Genomic DNA, 24,357 nt, shown 5'->3' with positions numbered 1-24,357 from the left:
CAGCTGCAGTTCCTCTCCTCACCACTAGAGGCAGTCTCTATAGCAACGCTTCTCAAAATGAGAGGATTCAAGAGGGACCCCAACTTTTTTTGGAGAAATTTTGTTTGTTTTTTTATTTAAAGGGACTACGAGTAGTTTCTGAAAGCAAAGTGTTTTCACACTACATTTCCCATGAGCCTCTGCATGCACGATGAAATTCTTGGACCGGTGCAAGGCGCAAGAAGGCGAAAGCATTTGCCAAGTGTAGGAGCCACGACACCAAGAATGTTTTCATTGATCAAGAATGAAAGTTGGAGGTTGGAAGACGATCAGATATAATATGTCGTAGTTCCGACCATAAAAAACGATGCCAACTCGCTAACTTTTACATTTTTATTTAAACCCACTTTTTTCCAGAAATTTCTCTACAATATTTCCAAAAATTCACACCATTGGCCCTGCACATTCACCACGCTATGAGATAATAACACAACGTTACCAGACAGAGTTGTTTTAGAGGGAAATTCATGCAAAACCACTGATGCACGTTGCCTTCAGGGACAGTTTTTCATCAACAGTCTCTGTATTTCCCTCTAAAACAACTCTGTGTGGTAACGTTGTGTTATTATCTCATAGCGTGGTGAATGTGCAGCTCACAACTTGTCCACCAGAGCGTTGTGGAGTTGTTGGATTGTGTATTTGATGAGTTTGATGAGGGAAACCAATTAAGAAATCCCATAATGAGCCTCCGTAGCGTAGCTCTGAGCAGCTCACGGCTCTGCTCCGCCGTTCTAAAAATAGCTTGCACCGACAATTTAAAGGTAACAAACCTACTGCTATGACTATAGGGATTATGGTGATGGACCAATTTGACAAAATGTTGAACTATCCCTTTAAACACAACACACATACCTCAGCTCTACAGCGTGCTGCTGCATCAATCTCCTCGTTTCACCATCGACCTTCTGACCCTGAACTGCGACACACACTCAGGAAACACAAAGACGAGCGGCGAGTGAAGCTGTAATTTAAGATTCAATAAAGATAATTAAGTCTTGAAGGTTTTTTTTTACTGCAGATAGAAGAATGCAGTCACTGACACGAATCAGTCGACATTGTTCTGCAACTGGTTGTTCGAGGTAAACCGGTGTAAAGTGATGAAGGAGTGAAGGTCTGAACCAGCCGCAGCTCATTTAAAGAAAACACCTGAAGCTCCGTGAACAAACAGGATTCAATTCAACGAGTCGTGTTGCTGCTCTCGACCTTCACACAAACTTTCAAGTCTTTTTCTTTTGCTTCTCCTTTTTCAAAAATAGTTTGTTACTCAACAGAAATTCCAGTCTGTTCGTTCGTCTCTAAACCTTCACACTGCAAAAACTCCAAATCTTTCTGAGAATATTTGTCCTTGTTCTTGTCAAAATGTCTCATTTCTAGTCAAAACTAATCTCTTTCCACTTAAAATAAGACTCATCACCTAAAAATTAACTTGTTTTTAGATCATTTTCACTTGTTTCAAACTAATTTTCACTTGAAATAAGTAGAAAAATCTGCCAGTGAAAGCAGGTTTTTTGTGCTTGTAATAAGGAAGAAAAACTTGCTCCTCTATCAGATTCTTCTACTTATTTCAAGTAAAAAGAAGGAAAAAGTGTCTAAAACGAGCTACTTTTTAAAGTGATGTTTCTTATTTTAAGTAGAATGAGATTTGTTAGAAATTTCATTTTGACTAGAAAAAAGACAAATATTGGTAAAATATTTGCATTTTTGCAGTGCACGTACTGTTGTGATGATGAAGGATCATATTTCTGTCCGTCCACAGACACCAGACACCAGTCGTTCATAGATACAGATACAGACTCTCTGTTTTCTACCGAGACACAAACAGTTTCAAACAGTTTTAAATCAAAATCAAACAGAGGAAACATCTGAAAACTGATGTGGAGTTTGTTAATTAAACTTTAAATGTCAGGTCACATTTCCCTGCTCATCTCTAAAAACACTTTATTTTCTCTCGTTTGATTTCTTCCTCCACCTGCTGCAGAGGTGAGCGCCAGAAATAATCCTTTCTGGTGCTGGTTGTAACCTGAGAGCAGCTTTAAAGCCCCAGTCTGTAACTTATTTGTCTTTTTATGAGCAAAAATCAAACCTGTCTTTCATAAATCCGTATTTCACTGAAGGTGAATCACAGCTGCATCCAAATGAAAGCTTTCTGTTTCCTTAGAATGAGTTGTTACAAGTCGTTACAAATACATATGTGGGCGACGCACCGAACCGAGGCGGCCATGTTGCATCGTGACCGTAGGTACACTGCAAAAACTCAAAATCTTTCCAAGAATATTTGTCTTATTTCTTGTCAAAATGTCTCATTTCTAGTCAAAACTAATCTCTTGCCACTTAAAATAGCTTGTTTTTAGAAAATTTTCACTTGTTTCAGACAAATTTTCACTTGAAATAAGTAGAAAAGTTTTTTGTGTTTGTAATAAGGAAGAAAAACTTGCTCCACTATCAGATTTTTCTATTTATTTCAAGTGAAAAAATGCTTGAAAGAAGTAAAAAGTGTCTAAAAACAAGCTGCTTTTTATGTGATTTTAAGTAAAATGAGATTAGTTTTGACTAGAAATAAGACAAATATTCTTGGTAAGATGTAGAGTTTTTGCAGTGTAACCATGGAAACTGAGCGGAGCTGTGGGCTCGGCCTGTTAAAACTGTCACCACTGTGTAGTGTGAGGAAGGACGGAGGCACTGGTGTTGCATTCAGGTGCAGTCAGGCAGACGGCCGTCGGCAAACCAACCGGATGTCATTTTACTCCACCAGAGAAAGACGGTAAAACAATACCACATCACCATGACAACATGTTGTCACGCCTGTATTGTTTTGCCTCATGCTGGCGGACCACTTGTTTACATAGAGGCTTGTTTATCCTGTTACACTGCAAAAACTCAAAATCTTTCCAAGAATATTTGTCTTCTTTCTTGTCAAAATGTCTCAATTTTGTCAAAACTAATCTCTTTCCACTTAAAATAAGACTCATCACCTAAAACTTAACTTGTTTTTAGATCATTTGCACTTGTTTCAAACTAGTTTTCAATTGAAATAAGTAGAAAAATCTGCCAGTGAAAGCAAGTTTTTGTGCTTGTAAAAAGAAAGAAAAACGTCAGATTTTTCTACTTATTTAAAGTGGAAAATTTGCTTGAAAAAAGTAAAAAGTGTCTGAAAACAAGCTACTTTTTAAATGTGATGAGTCTTATTTTAAGTAGAATGAGATTTATTTTGACTAGAAATAAGACAAATATTCTTGGTAAGATTTTGAATTTTTGCCGTGTACATGCAGCATCTGTTGTCTGTCTGACGTCTGCCCCATTTCACCTGAATGCAGCATCAAGAACACGTTCAGATATGCAACCGCACCGCTAGATGGGGGCAATTCCTACGCATTATACCTTTAATTCATCCTTTTATTAGAGAGTTTTTATATATGTAGGGTGTAAAATGTTACAGTAAAACACAAAACACAGGCAGCTTGGAAATGAAAAGTTCTTTTTTTTTTTTCAAACTTTTAAATTGAACATTAAAGTTTAATGTACATTCCTTTCCACTTTCAATAATCGTTGGGCTTTTCAGATGCTGCTTTTCTCTTTCTCTTTCTGCCTCGAGGTCAACGACAGCGGCTGTGATACGACATAAATGCAATGAAATGAAACGGAGCATAAAGAAGCAGCAGTCCAGTCTAAACTGGAGCAGTGCAGCCGATGTGTTAACACTGTGGTAACACTAACAGATAATATGTGTATGTGTAATATATTAGACCTCATTTCATATCTAATTTCTGCAAAAAATCAAACAGAGAAGCTAAAAATCTTCAAACGTGATCAACATCTCAATTTGTTTAGCTTTCTATCTGAACACTGAGGAAACAGTGATGATTCATGCAGAAAGACAATATGAAACAGATGGATTATGATTAATTTCATACTGTAGCCTACAACATCTCTTGAATTGCAGAAGATAAAACAGAAATAGCAGAGCAGACAGCACATAGTGTGATGCAGCAGAACCAGAGAGCAGAGTGTTAATTATATAGTGATGAATAGGAAGGTGGTCGACTCGGCAGCAGCTCAGACTTCTGCTTCACTGGACTCTATAATAACGCTACAGTCACAACAACTAAGTGTGTGTGTGTGTGTGTGTGTGTGTGTGTGTGTGTGTGTGTGTGGAGGGAAAATAAATGCAGTGGAGAAACAAGTGCAACTCTGAGCTGCTGCAGAGTGGAAATTAGAAACAGCATCAAACGCACAAACAAAAGTAAAGTTATAATGTTTTATTACTTTACTCTCCTGAAGCTGCAGCAGCCAATTGTTCCACTTTTATTCATCCACTCATCTATCTATCTATCTATCTATCTATCTATCTATCTATCTATCTATCTATCTATCTATCTATCTATCTATCTATCTATCTATCTATCTATCTATCTATCTATCTATCTACGTTTCTCCTCAGTGTTGCCAAAATAAGAACTGTAAGAGACATTATATTAGCCAAGATTTAAAGGGATAGTTCAACATTTTGGCAAATTGGCCCATTGCCATAATCCCTATAGTCATAGCAGTAGGTTCGTTACCTTTAATTGTCGGTGCAAGCTATTTTTAGAACGGCAGAGCAGAGCCGTGAGCTGCTCAGAGCTACGCTACGGAGGCTCATTATGGGATTTCTTGGTTTCCCTCATCATCAAACTCATCAAATACACAATCCAACAACTCCACAACGCTCTGGTGGACAAGTTGTGAGCTGCACATTCACCACGCTATGAGATAATAACACAACGTTACCACACAGAGTTGTTTTAGAGGGAAATTCATGCAAAACCACTGATGCGTGTTGCCTTCAGGGACAGTTTTTCATCATCAGTCTCTGTATTTCCCTCTAAAACAACTCTGTGTGGTAACGTTGTGTTATTATCTCATAGCGTGGTGAATGTGCAGCTCACAACTTGTCCACCAGAGCGTTGTGGAGTTGTTGGATTGTGTATTTGATGAGTTTGATGAGGGAAACCAAGAAATCCCGACAATTAAAGGTAACGAACCATGACTATAGGGATTATGTCAATGGGCCAATTTGCCAAAATGTTTAACTATCCCTTTAAAACCTATAATAATGATAAAAGAAAGAAATGGGGGGTAGGAAACAGAGTGTTTGATGCCTAACAAAACAAAACAATCAGGTGTATTTTTGGCTGCAGGCGCTCTGGGCGTAAAGGTTGATGGAAGTAAAAAAAGACAAAAGACAGAAGAGGAAGACGAACATTTTTTCATCATTTCACAGAAATAACATCAGAAAGGTAAAAATGAAGCAGGAGTAAAAATAGAGCAAAGTCATTAAACACACACACACAAGTGCAAAATGAAGGAGAAAAGTGTGTGTGTGTGTGTGTGTGTGCAGGTTGGTGTCTTATAAATTGAAGCTGTCGGCCGGTCGCTGCACTAAATCAGCTCTGTCTCATCCAAATGAAGCTGGAGCAGGAATCGATGTTCTGCTGCAGCTTCAGAGTGATTCTTCATTATCCTCATTATCTTAATTATCCCAATAAACACACACACACACACACACACACACACACACACACACACACACACACACACACACACACACACACACACACACACACACACACACACACACACACACACACACACACACTTACACACTCCATCAGTTAGTTTACACACAGAAAGGAGCCTTTTGTAAACACACAAAGACATTCAGTCTGAGGGCATCGGGTGCATCACAATGCAAACAATGCAACGCATGGGGATGGATGAGGCAGAGGAAGAGGTGCATGCTGGGACGCCATGGCGACCGGTTTGTAGCCACATTAACATCCTGCTCCGAGCTTCATCGGTTTCCTCCTGTTTCCCCATCTGCTGCTTCACGGTGAGCGATGCATTCAAAGACACGAGGCAAACATCTGTCCTCACTACTGATTTATCCTCCAATCAGAGCCTCGGCTTCTCCTAACACACACACACACACACACACATGCAGCATCAGTATTGATCGCTGAGCTCCATCTGCTGCAGCTTCTTACCTTTTCCTCCATGAATCATCCACATCTTCTGCAGGCTTTCCTCAAATGTTTTGACTCATTAAAATTCATCAGTGCAGTTGTCAGTCACACTGCAAAAACTAAAAATCTTTCCAAGGATATTTGTCTTATTTCTTGTCAAAATGTCTCATTTCTAGTCTAAACTAAACTCTTTCCACTTAGAATAAGACTCATAACCTCAAAATTAACTTGTTTTTAGATCATTTTCACTTGTTCCAAACAAATTTTCACTTGAAATAAGTAGAAAAATCTGCCAGTGACAGCAAGTTTTTTGTGCTCGTAACAAGGAAGAAAAATCTGCTTGAAAGAAGTAAAAAGTGTCTAAAAACAAGCTACTTTTCATGTGATGAGTCTGATTTTAAGTATAATGAGATTTTTTTTGACTAGAAATGACATTTTGACTAGAAATAAGACAAATATTCTTGATAAGATATTTGAGTTTTGCAGTGCACAACAGTTTCATCCTTCATTAAATCTCTACAATGTTTTTTTTTTCATCAAAATTGATCAATGAGACATGAACAAGTGTTTTTTAATGTTTTGTTCTTCACTCTTTTGTAACGTCTAATAATAATGCAGTTTTTTTTTAATGAATAAGAAATTCTGATCTGTAATTGTTCTGAAACCTTAAAAGCTTCATTTTTGAGAATTGAACAGTAATTTCTGATGATGCACCTCGACAACAATGGAGTTGTCACCACCACTTATGTCACTTATCTTTAAAAACAGAATTTATTGTGAAAAACAGCTTTGAGAAAACCGTTTTATTTTTCTGATGTTTATCGACCCTGATCGTCATGAAGGCTTCATTTGTTTTCACATCGCAGCCTCGACCATAATTATCAAATCAAACTTTATTGTCATTTCGTTCCGACTCACTACTCATAACTCGGTGAAACTTTGTCCGTATATAGCTATTACTTCAACTATTTGCATGATATTACTTCCGGAGAAAAGTGCATGATGAAAATGATTAATGATTCTAAGTATTCAGCATCATAACTGCATTTCTGACGTTCAAAACAAACCAAACTGTTTGAAAATCGTTCAAAAAATGAGCAAAATGGTGGTAAATTGTGGTTATTATAGTAGAACATGAACCAGAGGTTTAATGCTCTGAGGGAGCGGACCGAGCCAAGATGTCCACCCATTGCATTTCCTAAAACCTCATATTGTTGCAGTCTTGCAGACACATTAAAATGTATTTTTATCGGCGCCTCTGTGTCCTCAGAACTCTCCAACACAAAGCGACTCCCTGGTTGTTGTTGTTGCCAGGTTGTGTCAAAAGCTTTTTACAGTGGAATTCAACTTTAAACGACTTTTATCAGCCACAAAAAAAAAATTCCTCTTCAGTATCCGGCGGTCAAGGTCTGAAGCCTCGTCGTGTAAAAAAAACACAACATCTGACTGCAGCGATAAAGCAGCTCCAGACAATATTATCAGCTCTCAGCCAATCACGAGTTTCGGTTTGACCCTCGTCAATTCGTGTTGCCCTTTATTTCAAAATAAGAGCGCAATGTTCCTGAAGATAACTCGTTTATCTTCTGTGCCTGCGACAAAACATACAACAACAGCAAATAAACCAACCTGGGTAAAGATTATCAGGATTATTATTATCTCGGTAAAACAACCCTTATCCTGGATTAGTTGGAACCAATTTAAAGATAATACACTGCAAAAACCCAAAACCTTTCCAAGAATATTTGTCTTATTTCTTGTCACAGTGTCCCATTTCTAGTCAAAACTAATCTCTTTTCACTCAAAATAAGACTCATCACCTAAAAATTAACTTGTTTTTAGATCATTTTCACTTGAAATAAGTAGAAAAATCTGCCAGTGAAAGCAAGTTTCTTTTGTGCTTGTAATAAGAAAGAAAAACTTGATCCACTATCATATTTTTCTACTTATTTCAAGTGAAAATCTGTTTGAAAGAAGTGAAAAGTGTCTAAAAACAAGCTGCTTTTTAATGTGATGAGTCTTATTTTGAGTATAATCTGATTCGTTTTGTCTAGAAATGACATTTTGACTAGAAATAAGACAAATATTCTTGGTAAGATTTTGAGTTTTTGCAGTGTAATAACTATGTTGGCGGACTTCCTGTAGATAAAAAAACAAAACAAACAAAACAGACGAGGACAGAAGTTGTAGTGAAACCTTGTTTCTTTATTCACACCATTTTCTACTCCAGCTATGTTAGAAGTTAACATAAGTGTCAATCCTCTAGTTCCTATGCTGATCTCTCATTCATCTGTACACACTATATAAAAAAAGTCAAGATTATATGTTTAGAAATCCAAGAGGGTTTGTTGAGGTGAGGAGGAACTCAACAGTTGTGGAGGGGTTTTTACAGTCCGAACTCCTCCGCCTCCACTTTCACTCTTTTTTTTCCTTCTTTTTTTTTTTTTTTAATCATTTTTTTCGTTAAACAAAAAGAGAATATATTGAACAAGGCATTTGTACCAGAGCTCAGAAAAGGGGCTTGGACATTTGTAAAGCGCTTTGACTGTACAGCTCACGCAGAACACAACCGACGAGGTCATATACAGAGCATGGTAAAAGAGGAATAGTATACTGCTTGGGCACAACACAAACACAATACAATGCCATTTGACAAAAAAAGTACCGTTGAAAAGAAAAACAAATTATTCTCTTCAATTTTTTTTAAGCATTTCATAGAAACAAAAGAGAAAGATAAATTGCAAACTTGGAGTAAACAAATCAAATAAGAATATATATATACAGTGAGGTAAAACACATTGGTCTTTAAAAGGAGGTATTTTCTTTTTGATTAAGTGACCATTTTAATATGTTAATTATGCTTTTTTTAAGATCTTCTCAGCTTTTGGATGACATCTATAAAGCAGGTAATGCAGACATCAATGCAGACACACAATCAACATGCAGTCTCATCATTCGAGGTGAAAAGTAAAAAGAAGTCTTGTCAAACTTAGGCACCAAATAAAAAACGATAAAGCTTTCTGCTACCCTTGTTGCCACAAAAAAGGCCTCACTGCAGCGTCCGACCCCGACCGAGAAGGAAACAAACTCTCAGTGACCGAGTGAACGACGAACCTTTGGGTGACTCAAACCGGCACCGAGACTCTTGAAGGGAGAATGGTTGAATCTTTTGACCCTAACGCGGACCTCGTCACAGTGTGTGGATCATGCTAGCATAGATTCGGTCGTTGGACCCGGTGTGATCCAGAGGGACTGAGTGGGCACAGACACGACACGATCGGGCCCAAGTGTGTTTTTGCATAACAAGAGAAAGAGACACAGATAGATACTGTAGATAGAAACTGACCCGTGCGGCAGAGAGAGAGTTGCAGTTGCATGCTAACAAAGTTGCTGCCATGATGAACCTTTGGGCTGAGTTATATGCAGGTTGTGCTCGGATTGGTTGGTAGGTCGACGACTCTGAGAGAGCTAGGGCTGATACATTCACGGCTGTAGGAATTTCTCAGTGCGTGGTTTGAAGCGGTAGAGCTGCTGGCATAGTTTATGTTTCCTCCCTGTCTCGACCCTCCATCAACGCACACGGAGCAAGAAGAAGCTGCTTGGTTTTTTTGTTTGTTTTGTTTTTACCTTTCGTAGCTTCGAAAAGGCTGCATATTTGAACGTGATCTCGTCGTACGGGTTTGAGTCACCCAACGGCTCGGCGGCGTTTGAAGCTCCCATCAAAAACCTTCATCTAAACCGTCGAAACCGTGGACCGAGGTCTAAAATGACACGATGGCTGCGTATCAACGGCGTATGCCTTCACCTTTTAAAGGGACAACGAGGAGTTTTGGAAAAGCGAAGTGTCTTCACACTACATTTATGAGCCTCCACGCGCAACCGTGAAATTCTTTGACCGGCGCAAGACAGACTCATGTTTTCATTCATCAAGAATTAAAGTCAGAGGTTGGAAGACGATCACATACCGTCGTAGTTCCCACCATAAACGGAGATTCGGCGGCGTTATTCTCATGACTCGCCACGAAACCGAAAGTAAAGAAACGCTGGTCAACAAAATAACGATAGAGACAAACGATATATTTATCGAAAATGGGCCCATTAACAAGTGTGGGTAACGTAGATTCATCCACATTAACGTGAGACTTTTTTATAACCAAATAGAAACTCCTGGTTGTCCCTTTAATCTTAGCTACGGAGAGAAAAGGCAAAGAGGAGGTACAGCGGGTTCGATCCCAGCCTGAAGTCGACGTGTGCTCAAAACAAGACGGACGTCGTTCGGCCATTCCTGAACACAAAGGTCTCTCCTTCAAGGCTTGCATGACGTTGCTGAGATCGCCGGTTTTGGAAAGATGCAGAAACGTTGGACGCCACCGCCCCGGTGTCAACACTGGGAGGCCGACGGGGTGTCAAGAGGCTTCAGACACAGTTTGGCCATCCAATAATCAATCTGGACGTTCCAGTAGGAGAAACTCCGCCGACCAATCGGCTGCTCTGTGTTCACGTTCAGTTCGTTCTTAGGAATCTGTCGTTTCTGGCTCACAGACTTGGATTTGGCCTTGCTCATTTTACTCTGCTCGCTGTGAGGAGGCACTGACAGTGTTCGACTTTTAAATGCTTGAGTACTTGAGTAAACGCCTTGAGTAAAGTGCTTTTCACTAAATTTTTGTAACTGTATAAAACCGAAAAAGAAGGCAACGGCGTAGAGGTGAAACAGCTTGACCTGTTTTTCGTTTCGCTCTTGAATCGAGGAGCTTTCAGACACCGAGGACAGCGCGACACATCACTATAGAGAAGCAAAGGAACAAGCATTAGCATGTGGCCACTTTCTAGTCTGCTTTCCATTCGGCTTCCCGCCTTCATTTCAATTGAATGTTGCATAACGAGGTTTGCATTAGCGGACATACCGTTGGAAACAAAGGGTTTCAAGCCTCCACAACACTCCTTCTGTCGCATGCAGATCTGAGGGTCGCTTCATGGAAACCTCGGAGGAGAGACCGTCTACGAGCGTCCGATTCATCGCATCATACGAAGCGGTTCGTTTCGTTTCGAGCGGCACGAGGAAGTTAAGTCGGGAAGCGACCGACGGGAGCGGATTCGGCCCGTTAACTTAACGGAGCGAGCGAACCGGCTGCAGTGAAGTGTGGCCTTTGTAGCGAGGAGATTTTCTGTTAATGTCCGTTAAGAGAGAATGACATGGAATGACAAGAGAGAAAGGCAAAGAGAGAGTCAAGGAAAGAAAGACTGCTGTATATAAAGACCACAAGAGAAAAAACAGTTGGGTGCAAACATCTTTTTACAGTTTAAGTCATCTTGGGTTTTTGAAAAGAAAAAGTACAAGGCTGCTGGTGACTTTAAGACAGAATGAAGGTTGTCCTAGTAGAGTAGAGGCATACCAGAGGTGCTGTTGAGTTGAGCTTTTGTTGTTGCTAATGTCCCAGAGAATGACATTTGCTAATGGAGCACACACACGCTAAACGCTCTCGATCCCGCCACAAGGCCCAGCAGGGAGAGCCAGGGCTTATTTAAAGGGATACTTTCAGATTTGAAATTTAGAGTTTCCCCGTTTCTTCACCTACGTATACCCCAAACTAACCCAACTTACCCCCCAAACCCACATCATGGCTTAGAAAAGACGAATCCTTGGCCCTGGTTTTCCCTGGCGAGACCCGTTGGCCCACTAGTTTACACAATTAACATTGAAATTCAGCATAGTCTGTCACCCTTTTTTTTTTTTGTATTTAATATAGCAGCGATATCCACTTCACTTTCTTCAAATATCACGATAGCTTCTTATTCTTCTTCTTCGTCATCTTCTACTTCTGTTGTTTACTCCACAAGATATTTACAAGGCTTAAGTCACTTCCTGCCACTGCTGCACCGTTTCTACACATGTAATAATACTTCATTCACGAGAACGACTCTGAACAGTGGGACTAACACAGGTGGGCACGTCACACCTCAACACATTTTTTTTTTAACACACTTGTTTGTTTTTCTTTAGACCAAACGGACGACAAAGGAACTGCTGAATAAAAACCTGTAGCAACTGATAATGTAACTCTGTTCTGATAATAATAATAATAGGGATGTCACGATTATACATCTTCTTGGTGCGATTATTGTCAAATAAATAATCACGGTGTTTCGATTATCACGATTATTATACATTTATCAATTTCACAACACTATTAATATATAGTCCAAATATAATTACATTACTCATTGCTTACACAAAATATTTAATGTATCTATTAACTCATTGAGTGCCAGCCCTTTTATAAAATGGTCAGTGCCATGTGCCAGCGTTCTGGGGCATTTTGAGTAATATGTCAAGACCCAGAGAATATTTTGTACTATGACTCTGAAAACACCAAACAGCTCAAAGGAAAGAGGAGACTCTCTATTTAACTAGGGAAAAAACCATTTGTTTGTACCTTGTTCCATTCTTGATATATCTTAAGTTGAATAGAGCCTGGTTGCACCAAAAAGACCACTTTTTTTCTAGAAAGCTGAGAAAAATGCATTTTTGTGAAAGAGAGTCTCTCAAGAAAAATAGTGATTTATCCGTTTTAATTTTGGCTTCAAAAACATGTAAGACATCTGAAAATTTCATTTCACATGTTTTTTCATTGACCCCCCCCCCCCCCCCCCCCCAAAAAAAAAACAAAAAAACAAAAAAAACAACAACAACAACAACTAAAATACAACGAGTACGAGCGGTTGCTGCCCCCTCAGCCTCTCCTACGCCCCCCTCCCCTCTCCTCCCCCCTCCCCTCTCCTCTCCTCCTTCTCCTCCTGCTGCATCCCCTCGTCTCTGAAGGAGGGAGGGAGACGTCGTGGCGTCTTCAGCCTCTGTGCTGGACGCGGCCGCGGCAGCGACGCACTGTGCTGATCTCTCGGTTCGTCGTCACGTCGGTCACTGACTCCGCGATCCGCCTCCGCTTTCGCTTCGGCATTTTGGTGCTGATCATCTAGATGAGTTTACCTTTCCTGCCTCCTCTGATCACTTCATGCTGGAGCTATGCTAATAGCATCCGTAGCTAAGCTTTCCTCCAGCTCCACGTTACACTTGTTCCAGGCTCTGCCCGTCGTTTTCTCTAGAAATAGAAACCTTTTCCGACTTTGTTATCTCCGTACCGATCGCGCTCGTCTTCTCCTTCTTCTTCACTTCTTGCTCTGATCTACAGTCTCATTCGTTCTACACATCCCAGAAGCCCCAAAATTACTCAGAGTGTGCGCGAGAGCGTCCCCATTTACCAGCCGCAGAAAACTGCATTTGACGTCTATGAACGTCAATGGCACTCAAGCGTTGGATTTTGATTGACGTCCATAGACGTCAATGGCACTCAATGAGTTAATATATGACCAATTATTAATCCCCCAGGGGAAGTGTTTGAAATAAATTGTCATCTATACCAAATCTTTACGTTCTGTTTTGGGTTTTTTTAAAATAGAAATGACAGGCTAACATTTAATTTCCTACCAATTCAATGTTACGTTAGTTAAATGGACCAGTATCTGTGCATTTATCATTATTTTGTGCACAACTGCCGATTATGGTTCCAACATCAAATTTTTGTGAAAGTAAGGGTATTTAGGAATCTTTACGATTAATTAATTGTGGCTTTTATTAACCACGGTTAATTGTAAAAACAAGTAATTGTGACATCCCTAGATGATAACATTGAGTCTTTCTCTTTAGAAGTGTCAATAAAGTCTAGATGTTCAAACTTTATGTTACACAACGGATCAAAGTCTGGATCTCAAGACAAAACCAGATCTACAGAAAAAGTTCTTGAGTATCTTAAGATTGTTTTTGATTGGTGGGCGGCTTGTTGGTGCAGTGGTTCTGGGTTTGAACTCCAGAGAGTTCACGTGTTCTGGGCTCTAATCGAGTTAATTGACGACTCTAATCGTCGGCCCTGCTGAAAACATCTGCTATTAGGTCTAATTTTTGTGTTTTTCAGAGCAGAAGCTGCAGTTCTATAAAGTGCTGCATTAGTGCTGCTCTTACAGCACCGTGTAATTACACACAGCTACTAACAGTGATGACATTTATCTGTTGTTTCATTATCAGTTGCTATAAGTGTATATATAGTGGAGAAAACTATCTGTAAATGCATTTCCACTGTGTGGGAATCAAACACGGAGAGAAGGAGCTCTTCCCGTTGAACCCACTGGTAAGTTTGGCACAGCGGTTTTGTTTTGTTTTTTGAGCCGAGCTCGTTCCCCGATCTACAGCCGCTGATTGAACCGAGTCGACCGACCCTCAGGCCGAGGACCGGCTCATCAGAGAGAGAGAAAAGAAAAACAAAAAAAACTAAAACTCTCTCACACACTTCAGCAGGATTGCCTCCCCAATGACAAATGCGCTGGATTTTTTTTGCAATCAGAGCAACATGGCACAGAATGATTCAGATTCAGAGACTCAGTCAGGCAATCTGAGGATATTTACATCCAACGGCAGCTCTCACACCTCGAGCGAGAGAGCGAGGTGGACAACGAAGTAGCAGCACATCAATACATTATGTTTCCATCAGAGAGACAAAACAATGGAGACAGACGGACGTCGTCCAACAACAAATTGCCACACAGGTAAACGAACACCGCAGTGGTTCAGAAGTGCACTTATTGCTCAACAACCAGCAGACTGAGTCGATGGCAGATCCAATTTCACCATCACACCAGTTATCGATCGTTTAAAAATAATTAAAACTGCATCCGACTCGATGCATGTTGTCATTTTTCTTTTTGTTTTTGTTTTAAACCTGTGCACGGATAAGACAGAGTGGGTTTAGATGTCTGGCAATTATGGCAACAGGACAAAAACACGTGACTGAAACAAACTCACATCAGGTGCTACATATAATTTTTTCGTCCTATAGATAGAATCATGACACTACCTTTAGCAGACTTCAGCTTCAGTAATCCATTTATATATACATACATATATATCTATGAATATATGTGTATATATATACTTATATATATATTTATATATTTGTGTGTGTGTGTGTAATTCTCTTTAAAATAAAAAATAAAACCCAAAAAAATAAGAAGAAGGGAAAAAATCTGAGCAGATTCTGACTCTTCTGCGTTGGTCCCTTAAGGCTTGCTAAGCTGAAATGATAAAATTGTCCTTTTTACGCACAATTTTTTGTTTTTCACCTTTTTTTTCCCGTTAAATGTACATTCTGGTAGAAAAAGACCTTGCCACAAAAAAAAAAAAAAAAAAAAAAAAAAAATCAAAGAAAATAAATGATAACAACCTGGAAAACCTATGGCTTAGTAAATATCCGTTTGCTATATTTTAAATGAATGTACCTCACTGTTTTTTTTTTTTATGTTGATTATCCTACAGAGAAGAAGGAAACACGTGAAAGGTCGAACACGGCAGAAACAAAAACAGAAGTTGAAGAAGTAGAAGAAGGAGAAGAGTTGCTGACATTTATAGGGCAACATCAGTTAATGCTTACAAGTCTTTGTGTCTCTTCCAAAGAAAAGAAAAGCCGCCGTTTTTTAGCTTTTGTGGTGAAAGTTTTTTTTTTTTTTTTTTTTTCCTTTCCTTTCCTTTTCTTTTTCCAACTGGACACAGTTTGAGGTTCTGGAGCTCCGAGTCCAGACTCAGTCCGCTGAGGAGAAGCTGCTGCTGCTGCTGCTGCTGCTGCTGCTGCTGTACAATGAGTTGTTGCTGCTGAGGTGCTGAGGTGTTCAGGTGTTCAGGTGTTCAGGTGGGGGGGGTCGACGAAATGGCACCAGAGAGTCGGCTGCTGAACTGTGGGCGCTGCGCTGCGGTATGATGGAATGTGAGATGTGAGATGTGCTGCCCTTACAAAGGCAAAGTGCAGTAAAAATCTGTAAAAAAATGCCAAACTGAGAAACAGCTTTTTGTGTTTTTCATTGTCAGGTTTAAGCATCAAATTACCAACCAAGTCTATAATTGATTAACACATAATATGTGAAACGTCTTATTGCAAGACATTGGAAAAGAGTTAATTGTCCTTCTTTGAATATGTGGATTAATGAACTTTCTTCTTGCTTAGCGATGGAAAGACAAATCAAACAAAAAAGCCACATTTTTCATGACATATGGAACTCATTTATCATATTTCTTTACTAACTCCTTTTAATTTTTAATGTTACATACATAAATACTATCCTTTTCCTTTTTTTAAACATATGCATAGGTATATTTTGAGTATATGTATGTTTCTCTCTTTTTTTAATTCATTAATTTTTTCATTTTTCTCTCTCACTCTCGTTTATTTATTTCAGTTGATTATGTAACCAATTTTAACTAGATGACAGGCAGGTGTAGGCTACTGTATATTGTTTTTGTGTATCTGTTTCTGTTTTTCATTTTCCAAAGGAAATGTCGGGAAGGGAAGTTGTGTAAAGACTAAAAATCAAGGAGTCTATAATTGATTAGATAAAGGTGGACTGAAGTAAATGTATTTTGTAGTTTGTCTTTCTGACCAATTTTGACCGTTTTATGGCAGATGCTGCACTTTTGGCAAGTTTCCGAACGTCATCTATTGAATTGTACGTTTCCGTTTCCATTGGTTTTCAGTCGTTAGTCGTCGTCATAGTTGCGGTAAACGCATGGATCTATCAACGCTGGCTTTTAACACAGATGTCAATTTGTGTGATAATATCCATTGTTAAAAGCTGGCGTGATGATCCATGCATATTTACCGCGACAACCGAAACCATAAAGGAAACATAAAATTCTACCGGAAGAGCAAAACCGGCTTATGTTTTTGACGTTCATTCGGAAAAAGGTGGATAGAGTAAATGACAGAATGTAATGTAGGGAGTAGGCTACAGTTCTTTGCAGATGATACTGCACTTTACCTTATTGGTTTCACACTCTGCAAAAACTCAAAATCTTACCAAGAATATTTGTCTTATTTCTAGTCAAAAAAAAGCAGCTTGTTTTTAGACACTTTTTACTTCTTTCAAGCAGATTTTCACTTGAAATAAGTAGAAAAATCTGATAGTGGAGCAAGTTTTTCTTTCTTATTACAAGCACAAAAAACTTGCTTTCACTGGCAGATTTTTCTACTTATTTCAAGTGAAAATTTGTTTGAAACAAGTGAAAATGATCTAAAAACAAGTTAATTTTTAGGTGATGAGTCTTATTTTAAGTGGAAAGAGATTAGTTTTGACTAGAAATGAGACATTTTGACAAGAAATAAGACAAATATTCTTGGAAAGATTTTGAGTTTTTGCAGTGCAGTGCTTTTTTTTGGATGGACAGCAAAATAAAAAGCTCAATAACTCTGGAAAATTTAGCAGTACCAATATCAAATTCTACCAGATTGAAGAGAATATAATATATGCCTTTACACTTTTGATTGGTCAAAAAAATTGAAAAAAAGCAGATACTGCACTTTGCCTTTGCAGGGCAGTGTGTTGTGTGTGTGTGTCCCGTCCCTACGTCGTCGTGGGTGTGCATAGTATGAGCTTGCTGTTTGCTCTGCAGGCTCCGCCCCCTCCGACGATGACACACACACACACACACACACACACACACACACAGCTAACGCCACAGCAGCTGCAGCCGACATGAGAGGAGTTGGGTTGTTAAAGCACTGGCACTTTCCGGTTACAGCTGGAGCTTGGAAGGCATGGTGGCAGCTGATTGTTGCTGTTGTTGCTGTTGTAGTTGTTGTAGTTTGTGGTTTAGCAGAGCAGAGTATAGAAAATAGACACATTTATCTACTGTATAACTGTATATTGCATATGTTGCAGCATGTTGCGCCAAAAATGAATGAGGTCATCATGTCCAGTTTTAGTTTTGCAAAAAAAAACAGAAAGAAAGTAAGTAAGAAAGAAAGAAAGAAAGAGAGAAAGAAAGATCCCCTGCCACCGAAAAAAGAAAATTAAAAAAAAAACAACACAATAAATTAAACTGACCTGTCCGTCTCCATGACGATATGAGCGGAGACGAGGAAGTACAACAGTGACAAATGAAAAAAATAAAACAAATCAAAAAAACAAAACAAAACAAAACAGGTGCAAAATGGTTGCAGAGATGATTCTGCTTCTACTTCCACTACATGAAGCCAACGCTTGTTGTGTTTGTGAAGCCCACAGGGCCGCCATCCCATAATCATCCCCCCCTGGGTCCTCGTGTCCCCGGCGCTGCTGAGAGAACGACTCGACGGCGAAGCTGCAAACGACTTCGCTGCTGCTGCACAAAGACGCACAATGGAGTTTATGAAACTCTCCACCTGTGGTTCAACTTAAACTCAGGTGTTTTTATTCTCACTTCTTTTTATTTTCAATTCAATTTTTCCAAATATTTCAATTTGATATATCTATTTATTTTATTTTTTACATCTAAACATTAAATCTTAATGTTATTTTCATTTAGATGTTTCACAATAAGTAATAATAATTGTATTTATAACATTTTGACATCTCTGAGCTTCCATATATTTGGCACAAATTGATTTTATTACGTTTTTTCTGGCGTATATTTTACACAAATTGATTTTATTATGCTTTTCTGGCGTGTTTGAGTCGCAGCAGCTGTGAACCGTTTAGTTTTTAGTTATTTTCTTTTCTTCTTGTTGGTGTTTGAACATTGAGACGTTGTCGTTCAGCTTCACGGAGGAGCAGCTGAACCTCTGAGCTGAAGGATCAGTCTCTAACGTACAGATGAGGAGTCCATGATGATGATGAAGGTGAAGGTGATGATGAAGGTCTGGCCTGTAGTTTGGTTCGGGGGGGTGAAGGTGAGAGGGTGAGGGGGTGAGGGGGGGTTGAGATGCAGCAGGTCTGTGGGTCTTCATGGGATGAACGTATGAAACCAACATGGAGGAGAAATAAAACCCTCGTCTGATCCTTCTGATCCATTTATCCATCGATCCAGCCATGCAGGTGTGTGTGTGCGTCGGTGTAACACACACACACACACACACACACACACACACACACACACTGATGGGTCCTGAGTTTCAGGTGCAGGATTCATCAGTTTGTAAATGAATGAAATGGAACAAAAAAATAAAATAAAGTAAAAACCACGAGGGGAAAAATCTTCTTCACTTCTCTTCAAACCAAAAGGAAACAAACCGATGAATAATAGTGAAGATAATAATAATAATAATAATAATGATGCTGTAATGCTAACGATATGGATGCCAGTCTCAGGTGTGTGTGTGTGTGTGTGTGTGTGTGTGTGTGTGTGTGTGTGTGTGAGTGTGTGTGTGTTTGGTAGTTGTGTGTCTACATCTTGATGCCTTCCTGTTGGCTGAGCTGCGACAGCGTCTTCTTGATCCGCAGCGCCGTGAGTCGAGCGGCGCCGTTGGCGTACCAGCACTCCCTCATGATCTTCGCCATCACCCGCAAGGCCTGAGGAGGAGGAGGAGAGGAAGAGAGGAGGAGGAGCTTAGGTTACTATGACGACGATGTCACACAGGTACAGGTAAATACAACGTGAAACTGATTTTACTTATACGGAAAATACTACATTCACAAATGTAAACGGTCGTCAATAAAGAAATTAGAAAAAGAAATCAGCCACTACATCCAAACATCACATGGTATGAATAACTGAAAAGCTATAAAAACATTAGACATCTATAAATGATTAAAAACCTCTATATGATTATTATTATTATTTGAAACAACAACAACCCCTATTTTTTTTTCTTTTCGACTGTGATATATATATATATACAGCTCTGGAAAAAATGAAGAGACCACTTCAAAATGATCAGTTCCTCTGGTTTTACTATTCATAGCTATGTGTTTGAGTAAAATGAACACTTTTGTTTCATTCTATAACTTACTGACAACATTTCTCCCAAATTGGAAATAAAAATATTGTCATTTATTTGCAGAAAATGGCAACAGGTCAAAATAACAAAAACATTCTGGTGTTTTCAGACCTTACCGTATAATGCAAAGAAAACAAGTTCATATTCATTTTAAAACACCACAACACTACTTTTTAAATTTAGGAAGAGTTTAGAAATCAAAATAGGTGGAATAATCCCAATTTTTAATCTCAGCAGTGTTTTTTTTAAAAATTTATTTATAATCTTTCTTCCTCATTAAATCTGATTAGGTTCAGGTGAGCAGCTCAGTAGAGTTGAGTAGTGTTTGTGTTGGAGTTCAATAGACACTGGAATCGATGGCTGCCACATGTAGAAGCTGGTTTATTAACAACATTTTGGAGTAGTGGTCTCTTTATTTTTTACAGAGCTGTATATATACGTATGTATATAATTCGTTTGATTTTGGTTTCTTTTTTTTTTTAGGTTTCTTTATAAAATAAAAAATGAAACTGATTTGACACCAAATATCAGTGAATAGTTGTGTCAGTCTGAACTTCAGCTGCTCTCGTTTCGTTTCAGCTTCCAGTGTCAAAACTAAAATAAAATCAAATGAAACATGGTGATCTCATAGTGTTTTTTTGCTTTTCTGTAGTTTCATACATTGTTTCCAATCTCATCATCTGTCCAGAGGTTCAGTATTAGTCGGACTAACGCGTTACAGACGGATTAAGGCCAGAATTCACTGTTTTCCAACTGTCCTGTAAACGTCCTGAGTAACTCTGCCTCTGATGAAACTCTGTTTTGTCCTGGAGTCAAATAAATAAAGACTGAAAGGGACAAACACACACAAATATTCTGTCTTTTCTAACTCTATCAAACATTTTCTTTGACACAAACTCAGGATTTGACCTCAGCTTCATGTTCAAGGTTCAGACCCGGTTACACAACAACAACAACAACAACAGCAACAATAAAAACTCACAAAACCGGTGAGAAAAATAAATTCACTTCACGACCTCAGAGCGACTTAAAGACAAAACCCTCAGACAGAGAAGATGTAAACACTCTGACTCTGTTTTATAAACTTCTCCTTTAATTATTATTATTCTCATTTCTGGGTTTCATTTGTTTTGTTTTTTTCCAGTGTCAGAGGAAACTTGGTCTCCACGGTGACGTCTGAACGAGTCTGAATAAGAGCCAGTCAGAGAGTTTACACACCAACGTCCTCACGTCTCCGAGCGGCTGTAAACAGCATCTGGTGTGTGTGAGTCAACATGTCTGGCTGTTACTCTGTGTGTGTTAGTGTGTGTGTGTGTGTGTGTGTGTGTGTGTGTGTGTGTGTGTGTGTGACGCATCATCTGTGAAACTTCCTACTGAGCTCATTAAGACGGTCGACACATTCCCGTCTCCATTCATCAGGTGGAACAGCGCCAACACACACACACACACACACACACACACACACACACACACACACACACACACACACACACACACACACACACACACACACACACACACACACACACACACACACACACACACACACACACACACACACACACACACACACACACACACACACACACACACAGTTTTTTACGTACTATATTGCCCTCTCATGTATTTATTATATTTTTGTACTTTTATCTTACTTGATCTATAATGTGCACCGTCCTCGCACTTTCCTCCTCAATCACTTTCCTCCTCAATTGTATGTAGCTATGCTTGTGTATGTGATTGTGGTGCGGTTCAGCTGTAGAAACAGAACTGCCCAGTGGGATAAATAAAGTCATCTCAACTCAACTCAACTCAACATTTAGCTCAGCTGTGTGTTTCTACTCTTATTAAAAAGTCGTATTTTATCTCTTTCTGACTGTTGTGTGTGTAACTCCTTCAGATGATTGGCTCCCGGCCTCTCTAAGCCCCGCCCCCTCCCTGGGTCGCGTGGCAGCAGACGCTTCGTTCGTCCTTTCTGCTTCAGACGCCGTGAAACTGTGAAACCACCGAGTCACACTGAGACTGGAGGAGTCAGAGAGTCGAGTCTAGGAGACTAGAGCCGTCAGGACAAACTTTACTAATCGAACAGAATTTAAATTGTTTAAAAAATAAGAACAGTCGAAGGTGAAACTGACGTTCCAACGTGTTCCTTCTGCAACTACGCAAATTAAAATCGTGCATTGTGACGTTCAGGGAGTAAAAAACAAATTATTGTGTGCGATGTAGAGCTGCAGCTTCAGATATACAAGTTTTTTTAAATTGCCCGTTTATTCAGCTGCAGCGGTGGCTACGTGTTCACACACTAACATGCACAAGTTTTTTCTTTTATCAATTGATCCACGGACCAACTGTGATCCGTTGCTCCACTACTTATAGCCTAACATAATATTTCCATTTCTTTTCTTTAAGTTTTATATTGAGTCGGTAAAACTAAAGTGTGTTGCAGATGTTACATAACAGATTTGGTTGGAATGCACCTTTAGTGGACGCAGGACGTAATAATAATCTGGTTTATAGGTGGATATAATGAGCTAAAAAAAAACATAAAGAAATTGAATATAATTTGAATATTTAACATAAGAAGCGTTAGACTGACAGCCGTAGTTCAGACTGCAGCACAAAACCGATCTGATCTGCTTGTGTCTCATCCAGATTGGTTTCTATGGTAACAAGCCAATCAATCAATTAATTAATCAATCATCAGCTTTTTACTGATAATCGACTGGGCTGCGTTCACAAACAAACACTCCCTCTGTCTGCAGCTTTTCAACTCACTGAACCGGTCTGTCAGTGTGTAGCACTGTTAGAGTGTATGCATCAGTGTGTGTGTGTGTGTGTGTGTGTGTGTGTGTGTGTGTGTGTGTGTGTGTGTGTAGACATTCCTGTGTTCATCTCCAGACCAAACAGTGAAACCAGATACTGTTGCATAACGTGAATGAACCGTGTGAGTCTGAGCCCAGTTCATAGAAAAAAGCTGCGTGACGGTTGATGGAGATAAATAACAGTGTGTGTGTCTGTTTGTGTGTGTGTGTGTGTGTGTGTGTGTGTGTGTCTGTTTGTGTGTGTGTGTGTGTGTGTGTGTGTGTTTAAAAACTGCAGCTTGTGTTGTAATGGATGGAGGTTGTTCATCTGATTTAAATGAGAGAAATAAAGTGAGAAAAAAACTGTTACACTGTATGTAGCTTTAATACAAACATCTACTTTTATTTTGAAGGAGCTTTAATACAAACATCTACCTTTATTTTGAAGGAGCTTTAATACAAACATCTACCTTTATTTTGAAGGAGCTTTAATACAAACATCTACCTTTATTTTGAAGGAGCTTTAATACAAACATCTACCTTTATTCTGAAGGAGCTTTAATACAAACATCTACCTTTATTTTGAAGGAGCTTTAATACAAACATCTACCTTTATTTTGAAGGAGCTTTAACACAAACATCTACCTTTATTTTGAAGGAGCTTTAATACAAACATCTACCTTTATTTTGAAGGAGCTTTAGTACAAACATATACCTTTATTTTGAAGGAGCTTTAATACAAACATCTACCTTTATTTTGAAGGAGCTTTAATACAAACATCTACCTTTATTTTGAAGGAGCTTTAATGCAAACCTCTACCTTTATTTTGAAGGAGCTTTAACACAAACATCTACCTTTATTTTGAAGGAGCTTTGATACAAACATCTACCTTTATTTTGAAGGAGCTTTAACACAAACATCTACCTTTATTTTGAAGGAGCTTTGATACAAACATCTACCTTTATTTTGAAGGAGCTTTAACACAAACATCTACCTTTATTTTGAAGGAGCTTTAACGCAAACATCTACCTTTATTTTGAAGGAACTTTAACACAGACATCTACCTTTATTCTGAAGGAGCTTTAACACAAACATCTACCTTTATTCTGAAGGAGCTTGAATACAGATGGAGACTTCTCTTGTTTCTGTTTCTGAGTTAATTGTTTAATTTGATCTGTTTCAGTTAAATTCTCCAATCAGAAGCTGCGTCGTCTCAGCTGCTGCTAATTAGTTTTAATTCAGTGAGTAATGTGATGAGGAGTTAATTGAACTGGGCTCGTTGAGCTGCTGTCAGAACGAGTCTCTGTCTCGCCACATATCCATGATTTAAAAACTCATTAACTTTGTATTTTGGAGAAAAAAAACCCCACGACCTTCAGGATTTGGATCAAAACACCGACAATAAAACCAAACAATCAGATTAATGAGTCGCTGTGTTTAACATTTAACATTTAACCAACAGGTTTAAGGTCGCTCAGTGAAAACCAGCTACAACCTCTGAGTTTTACATCTCTGCATCGGCTGTGGGAACTGTTTCCATGGAGATATTATGGATGAAACGTCTAGATTCAATCATCTGATGCAGCTGTTTTATCAATGGATGTTATAGAAGAGAGAGTGTGTGGTGTGTGTGTGTTTCCTGCTGCAGTCAAAGCTTCGACTTTAACATTGTTGAATCTGACACAACAATAAGAATGAACCAAATGCAAATGTTTATATATGTTTCT

At 39.0% G+C, this 24,357-nt stretch overlaps 1 protein-coding gene across 1 annotated transcript in view; it reads right to left on the bottom strand.

Moving 5' to 3' along the window:
* Positions 1–18,628: 18,628 nt before the first annotated feature.
* The window catches only part of tgfbr1b (transforming growth factor, beta receptor 1 b), a 62,438-nt gene continuing 56,709 nt past the window's right edge, over positions 18,629–24,357 (bottom strand). The window contains exon 9 of the mRNA XM_083995846.1: positions 18,629–19,400. Coding sequence (XP_083851972.1) covers positions 19,275–19,400 — 126 coding nt within the window. The 3' untranslated portion in view covers positions 18,629–19,274. The remainder of the gene's footprint in view (positions 19,401–24,357) is intronic.

The sequence above is a fragment of the Trachurus trachurus genome (genome assembly GCF_905171665.1).
Source record: "Trachurus trachurus genome assembly, chromosome: 20".
NCBI classification, from domain to species: domain Eukaryota; kingdom Metazoa; phylum Chordata; class Actinopteri; order Carangiformes; family Carangidae; genus Trachurus; species Trachurus trachurus.
This window is presented reverse-complemented; position numbering and strand designations above follow the sequence as displayed.